Raw genomic sequence first — 7,613 nt, 5'->3', positions numbered from 1 at the left:
GTCGACGTGTCAAAGATGGTGCACTAGCGCCTTGGGTCTCCTGAGTTTAAACGTCGATGATCCCAGCTCCGAGCCCGTATTAACGCCCGGTTTTATAGCTCCAGACCCCAGCCAAACAGACGCCGCAGCGTCCCTCAACTCAACCCTCCAAACCTCCCTCCCGAACCCCATCGCCGACAAGATCCCCCACATCCCCGAGTCCAAAGACGAGCTCAAAGCCGATACCAAAGCCGCCGCCTCGGGCCTCGCGACCCAGCTCCGCTCCCTCGCCGCCGGCGGCTTCGGCGGCATCTGCGCCGTCGTCGTCGGCCACCCCTTTGACCTCGTCAAGGTCCGCCTCCAGACCGCCGACAAGGGCGTCTACTCCTCCGCCGTCGACGTCGTCCGCAAAAGCGTCGCCCGCGATGGGCTCCGGAGGGGTCTCTACGCCGGCGTCAGCGCGCCCCTCGTCGGCGTCACACCAATGTGTACGTTTTCCTTCCCAACTTTTCCCCCCATTTTCTCTCCATGCCTGCCTCCTCCCTTGCCTCCTCCGGCCCTGAAGCAATCAATCACCAGAGATTCAACTAACACAAAACCACTACGACCAGTCGCCGTCTCCTTCTGGGCGTACGACCTAGGCAAAACCCTCGTCCGCGCAACCTCCTCCACCCCAGACGCACCCCTCTCCATAGCCCAAGTCTCCGCGGCAGGCTTCTTCTCCGCCATCCCCATGACCGCCATCACCGCCCCTTTTGAACGCGTAAAAGTAATCCTCCAAGTCCAGTCCCAGCGCTTGCAGCCAGGCGAATCCCCCAAATACAAGGGCGGCACCGACGTCGTCCGCCAGCTCTACAAAGAAGGCGGACTCCGCTCCGTCTTCCGCGGTTCCGTCGCCACCCTCGCCCGCGACGGGCCCGGGTCCGCCGCCTACTTCGCCGCCTACGAGTACATCAAGCGCCGCCTGACGCCCAAGGACCCCGTCACGGGTAAGGCGTCGGGCGAGCTCTCCCTCCTCGCCGTCACCGCCGCGGGCGCTGCCGCCGGCGTGGCCATGTGGATCCCCGTGTTCCCCGTCGATACGGTGAAATCGCGCCTGCAGACGGCCGAGGGGAACGTCACGCTCGGCGGCGTGGTGCGCGAGGTGTACGGCCGCGGGGGCTTCAAGGCCTTCTTCCCCGGCTTCGGACCCGCCCTCGCGAGAGCTGTGCCTGCCAACGCAGCTACTTTCCTCGGTGTTGAGCTTGCGCACCAGGCTATGAATAAGGCGTTTGATTAAGCAGATGAAAATGATATGGAGAAACGTTGCGTCGGTTACGTCGCGGTAGCCTTTTTGGAAGGATGAGATGAGAAGAGAAAGGAAAGAAGGGAAAGGAAAGAGGAGGGCGATGATGGTTAGTAGTGTGGAGAGGAGTACACGGGGCGTTTTAGACGGGAGGCACTCGTGATGAGTTCTTACACTATACTATTATCAAGATACTTTTCCCTTGTGTCATGCCAAAAATGAATAGAAGCGCAGAAGCGGATAGTCCGCTATTGAACCCGTGCAATACACAACTTGTGAGTTTTTTGCTCATATAGGTACACACATACATTGCAAGTAGTTGTTCTTTAAACTTTTATGATTTCATTGATCTATGCTATCCATCCATGCCTTCATAAGAACTCTGTCTGTGGTGGCCGTTTTGGGGGAAGCTCGAAGAAAAGGCAGAAGCCTTTTGCTGATGCTATCCCCCTCCCTATTGTGGTATTAAAAATGATCTATCATGTTTTGGAACTGCCCAAAAGCTTTTATCTCTCTCGCGTCAACCACGCAATGCCATAATGAATAAAGTTGAGATTTGTCCTTTGCCGCCCAGAAATGCAGCCGTCCCGTTGCTGCTGTAACGGCATATGCTTTTGCGCTGTAAGGTATGGCGTTCATGCTATGCTGTGTTATGCTGTACTGTTTCTATATCGCGGGTTTCCGTACGATATCATAGCTTCATACCGCGTCGCAATGCAATCATCGCTGAAAAATAGAACCACCTCTCAGGTGCGCTCATTTACGGTCCAGCGCCGCTTCGAAGTTGTCATGTCGCGCAGAATCTCCGTTCCTCCCAAGGGGCGCGGCGCTCCCCATAAACCACCATTGGCAAAAGTGCCCAGCTGAGGAATCTTGTTTTCCTCGTCGGTGCCGTCGCTCGAAGTAGGGCGGGAGATCTCCTGCAGCCTGAGGGGGACCTTTGCCGGCCCGCCGAGCTGCGGCTCCTTTCTCTCCGGAGTCGGAGGCTTGACAATCTCCGGGCCAGGTTTGGAAAGGGCGGCTAACTTCTTGCGGTGGTCAAAGTCTGGAAAGATGTCGTCGTCCTCATCGTCGTCTTCTTCTGTCTCCTTCGGTGTGATTGGAGACCACAGCCCAACGGAGAGCGTCGGCGATGGCTTCGTAAAGCTTGTTGCGCCGCTTCCGACTGTGATTCCGGTCGTGTTGAGCGCGGGCGTCCTTGGAAGGGAGTATGTGTTATTCGAAACGCGGCGCATGCTGCCCAGGTTCGCGTTTGCCGAGTTGCTTCGACTTCCAAAATCAAACGAGTCGGGATTGAATTTGATCGGGCTCGGTGTGTAGGAGGATCCCACTGTCGAGATGCGACCCCGCGGGTGAGACTGTCCATTTTGTGAGTGGTTTGAGGCTGTAGAGGGTGCCCTGGACAGATTGTGAGTGGCAGAGACGGGCTGGCGCAGGTGCTCGGTGTTTGCAAATAGCTTGAGATCGTAATAGTGGTGAACTGGTATGATGCCTTTGGTGCCGGACATTGGGTCGACATCAGGCTCTGACATTGGTGTATCCAAGCCGGAAGGCTCGGAGTCTCGGCCGGGCTTTCTAACGGCCACTGTCAAAGAAGCCATCGCCACGTCCATGAGAACCGGCTGATGCGTGATGGCGCCAATCAAAGCATTGCAGCCAGCACCATGAGATACAAGGATAACCACCGGCTCCACGTCGTCATCGTCCTCGTCGTCAATAGCACACTCGGCGTCGCCGTTCTGAGACGTCTTGACCACCTTGGTGACCATCTCGGCGGGGCGCTCAGCTATGGTGTACCAGTCCACCAACTTTTGAACACCCTTTCTAAATCGGTGGTGCATAGCTGTCCATTCCTCGCCATACTTGCCACCATCACCCCAGTCGAGAGGCTCCCGCATCGAATCCCATTGATAATCGACTAATACGCAAGCATCTCGCGCATGCGCAACGTAGCCGTCGGGGATTTTGTGATTTGGTGAAATAGCGTAGTTGGGGTTGGGACCTACGTATCCGTCGTTCGGGTTCGCAGGCTCTGGGAGCGTGAAACGGACTCGCTGGCTGGAGGTGCTGGTCGTACTATCAGCCCGACTCCGTGGCAGAGCGCCGCCCACGGCAGAGAGGTTTTCGAGACCCAAGATGGATGGTGAGTTGGAGTCCGTCGAACCGGACCTTTCGGGGACGGCTCTGAACTTTGGGCTGTTCCACAGCTGACTCTGGGCTTGGCCAACTGAGTTTGCATGGTGATGGGAGTGCTCCTGGACGTGGTCGTGAGCATGGATGTTCTCCCGTCTGAGCAGATCCGCCTTTGCTCCAGCCAGCATCATGGCAGAGCCCGGCGGCGGTGTGATCATTTCAAAGTATTCCGGGGACAGCCACTCGCCCAAGAAGGCGTCTAGGCGCAAAGTTGACTTTTTGATCTTCTTCTTGGACTGCTCAGACTTGGTACCGTTCGTATCGGTGGAGAGCGGATCAACTTCCTCAGCCACGGAAGCTGGAAGAACGAGGGGTGAAGCGGAAGGGTTCGCGCTGGGCGAGGGCATCGAATATGAGGGAGTGCCTGGCGGAGGTCCCTGTCCCAGGCCCGCGCTGATGGCGACAGAGGTTTGGACGCATCGCAAGAACGGGGAGCTGTGGAGGACAACCTTGAACTTGCGACGCCTCTTCTGCGAGTCGACAGAACTATTGCGACCGTTGGTAAACATGGGATCTGCGTCGATGTCGGCTTCAGCCTGTCTAAGTATATTTCCGATGCGGATGCCAAGTGCTTTGGCTTGCTGCCAGCCGCCGTAGGTCAGAGGAGGGTCGTAAGGAGTCGGGGAGGTGAGATGCCACTTCTTGTCAGCGGCGTCGAGACGTGCGCCGTGCCTTGTAGTATTGTTAGCCTTCTAGAAGCTTGCAGGCGTAATAGGAAAGCATGCTTACCTGACCACGAAAATGTACGCCGGTGGGCGCCCCATGTTGTTGGCGATGCAGGTGAGGATGCGGAAGCGCACTCAGAATATGTACGGAAGTCGGCGTGGGGGAGAATGCAATGGAATATCAACGGCGTATGTGACAACCTCTAGTAGCGAAGAAAAACAGACGGTGGGTCAAATGACGACGGTTGGAAATGCGGCTCAAGACACCTTCCACCACCTTGCGGACCTAGAGGATCGGATGGCTTGGGCAGGCGGAATAAGCTTCGAGGTGCCGGCGGCGGAGGACCGAGAGGGCACGGGCGAGCGAACAGACTAGAGCTGTGGGGGAAGCCTCGATATTTTTGGGAGTTGATGCACTTTGTATGCTCAAGTTGGTGTATTTCGGGATGTGCGGAGTCGAAGTAGAAACAGCCGAACAAAGGTTGAGTAATCAGAAGAGAAAAAAATCGAGTCGAGAAGTAGAGAGGCAGAGAAGGAGAGAGGTAGCGAGGCAGCGAGGCGCCGAGAAGCAGCGAGGCGGGCGGAGGAGGGAGCGGATTTCAGAATTTCTGCCACGAGTTTTACGTCGGTCATCCGGTGTTTGGGAGCCCCTCTCCGACCAGTTGGCACCGACGTCGCAAGCGCTAAGCTGCTGGGACTAACAGTAGGTAGATGGAGACCGTTGAACCGAGAATGAGCATCGGTCATCGGCCGGTGGAGAGCGAGGAGAGAGACGTCGTGGAGAATGAAATCGATGGACACCCTGTCGTGAAAAACGGCCAGGCTTTTCGAGGGTATTAATTTGCGATCGGATCCCGCCCAAGGCCCGGGTATCCAGGTATCCAGGTACCTATCCAGCCGTGGAAGGTGCAGACAGGGGCCACCTGTACGGTCAAGGCGCAGGCGCAGGCGCAGACGCAAGTCGGTCGTGCAGCTCGCAGAACGAACAAAAGAAAGCAACCTCAGGTACGAAGCACAGTACGAAGCATAAGGTAGTTACCAAAGGCGGGCGAGGCGGGCGAGGCGGGCGAGGCGGGGCAGATTCTGCTCTGTCACTTTGCCTGCTGCTCTAACGGACTGCAAAGGCACGATGATGCAAGGACTCGAGGCATGCCACTCCAGACAAGATGCATCCAAACCCTTGACCACACGGACGCCTACCGGCTATACAAGAGTCAAGGGTCAGACGATGGGCCAATGGTGGTGTGGTGATGTCTGGTGCGTCAACGAAGGGGAAGGGTTGGAGAGTTGGAGGGGTAGCAGAGGCGTTCGACGAGTGACAGGCCGGGAAGACACTGCGAGGGAGGGGAGATCATCCACCAGAAGGGGGGTTGAAGTGTCACTGCTATTGCCGAAGCTGTGCTGCTACTTCAAGCATCTCGGAGACGAACACGACGGGAGACAAGACAGGGTCTTGCTTGCTGCTACTATGTACGCCACGCGCGTCGGCCGTTGGAGACGAGCATTCCACTGCCACTCGCCGCTTCAGTCTTAAGAAAGGGGGGATGAGGGTTGTAGTCGGCTTTCTCTTGACTGATGCATCTGCAGCCGATGGATCAAAGGTAACAGTCCAAGGCTCCTAATTATGGACCAGGTTTGCTTTGCGGAACAGTGCAGAATGCAACGAGAAGGCTCATTTCGCTCTTTGTGCATGTGATTGTCCCGCTTTCGGTTTTTAGCGCCAAACATAATCATGGCACGTGGGGAGACGAGAAAAAATTAGACGAGCACGACGACGAGCCAATGTCCGAAAATGCCAGGTGCTGAGGTTTGGCCAAAAGAATTAGCTTAGGTAATCAGACTCCAACGGCCAGGGCAAGGAAGGAAAGCTACGTATCTCAGGTAGGTAGGTACGGGCAAAATCTGTGAAAATTCCAATTCCACTCCCAAGTGCCTTTGTTGGGCCGATCGTTGCATTCTTTGTACCTGATCACGAGTTTCCGGCCTGGATGCAAACAGCATAGCCGCCATCAACATTGACTAAAATCACACGATCCTGACGCAAGTCATCGAGATGATCATGAGCAACCTGCCATGCCTGCCGCTCACTGCCTACCAGCCCGGGCGGCAGAGAGATTCACCACCTCGGGCTTGAATGCTCCGAACTTGTCCAGGTTCTGCTCGGTCCATGGGCCCGTCCAGATTTGACTCCTCCACATCAAATGGATCTCGACCTTCGTCCCTTGTCCGGAGAAACCCCACCAGCCACTTCTGGCATCGCTCTCAGCGACATGAGCTAATCCCCGCAAAGCAAAGTGGCCCGTGTAAAGCCACATCCCACCTGAGCCTCCGAAGTATCGCAATGTATAGGCTGGATATCCTGCATGGACAGACCGAGTGACTCTTATTGATCTTGCCGGCCAAGTGACTCAAATATACAAAAGTCCTTTTCCTCAAAAACAGTGCAATGCCTCTGCGCACAAACAACCTTAAAAAGCCACATCAGATTGAGGCTGCGGATAGCATGGAAGGATAGACCCAAGCCCATACACCTCACTCTTCGTCACTCCAGCATCGAACGAACTCTTACATACTACTTTTCTTCTCCACGTTCGCCAAGCTGTCAGAGCAAAGCAGCTGAACCGCCACTTTGTGATACACACTAGTCCATAGACAAACTTTCAGGATTCAAAATAACAACGGTCACAAAGATGGCCACCGCCCCCAAGGACCAGCAGGCCTCTGCCGACATCAAGTCTCGTGTCAAGGAGTCCTACGACGCCATCGCCACCGAATACAATGAGTGGACTCTCCGCCAGACGTCTCTCCGCATCGAGTATCTCGAGAAGCTCATGGAGAAGCTCCTCACCGCCAAGCCACTGTCGGGCCAAATGTCCCTCGTCCTCGAGCTGGGCTGCGGCTGCGGCCTTCCCGTCACCGAGAGGCTCCTCACGGCCCCGGAGACCTACGTCACAGCCAACGACCTGTCCACCACCCAGATCGAGGTCGCCAAGGAGAACCTCGCCAAGCACGGCACCGACCGCGTCTCCTTTGTCGAGGGCGACATGATGAAGCTCGAGTTCTCCGAGGGCTCCTTCGATGCCATCATCGGCATGTACAGCATCATCCACCTGCCCCGCGAGGAGCAGAGCGAGATGATCCGTCGCGTCGCAAAGTGGCTGAAGCCCGGCGGCTTTTTGCTCGCCAACTTTGCGTCCAAGGACTTGCCCGCCGTCGTTAATGAGGAATGGCTTCATGAGAAGGGATGGATGTACTGGAGCGGCTGGGGAGCCGACGCTACTGTGGAACAGATCAAGGAGGCCGGGCTGGAAGTCATCGTGAAGGATATCGTCGATGACAAGGACGACGCTGAGTTCCTATGGGTCATGGCGAAGAAATAAGCATCAAGGGTACTTATCCAATGATATCTATCGTCTCAACTCGGTTCCCGGAAAATTCAACATCAAGCGGATATCACAGAGGCATCCTCCCGCCATGTCCTACTTAGACGT

The 7,613-nt window shown here is 56.1% G+C and overlaps 3 protein-coding genes across 3 annotated transcripts; 2 read left to right on the top strand and 1 right to left on the bottom strand.

The window, feature by feature from the left end:
- Positions 1-100: 100 nt before the first annotated feature.
- CORC01_11870 (uncharacterized protein) lies at positions 101-1,258 on the top strand (the record flags this gene model as incomplete). Its single annotated transcript, XM_022623492.1, has 2 exons — positions 101-467; positions 591-1,258. Coding segments are annotated over 2 exons (1,035 nt in total), but the record flags the coding sequence as incomplete, so codon positions are not given.
- A 752-nt stretch (positions 1,259-2,010) lies between these two features.
- CORC01_11869 (phosphoglycerate mutase) lies at positions 2,011-4,221 on the bottom strand (the record flags this gene model as incomplete). The annotated part of the gene is made up of 2 exons (XM_022623491.1): positions 2,011-4,129; positions 4,187-4,221. The coding sequence occupies 2 exons, from the start codon at positions 4,219-4,221 to the stop codon at positions 2,011-2,013; spliced, it is 2,154 nt and encodes a 717-aa protein (XP_022470031.1).
- A 2,591-nt stretch (positions 4,222-6,812) lies between these two features.
- On the top strand, positions 6,813-7,502 carry CORC01_11868 (methyltransferase; the record flags this gene model as incomplete). The annotated part of the gene is made up of 1 exon (XM_022623490.1): positions 6,813-7,502. The coding sequence occupies one exon, from the start codon at positions 6,813-6,815 to the stop codon at positions 7,500-7,502; it is 690 nt and encodes a 229-aa protein (XP_022470030.1).
- Positions 7,503-7,613: the final 111 nt, after the last annotated feature.

The sequence above is a fragment of the Colletotrichum orchidophilum genome, assembly GCF_001831195.1.
Source record: "Colletotrichum orchidophilum strain IMI 309357 chromosome Unknown Scaffold_135.1, whole genome shotgun sequence".
NCBI classification, from domain to species: Eukaryota; Fungi; Ascomycota; class Sordariomycetes; order Glomerellales; family Glomerellaceae; genus Colletotrichum; species Colletotrichum orchidophilum.
This window is presented reverse-complemented; position numbering and strand designations above follow the sequence as displayed.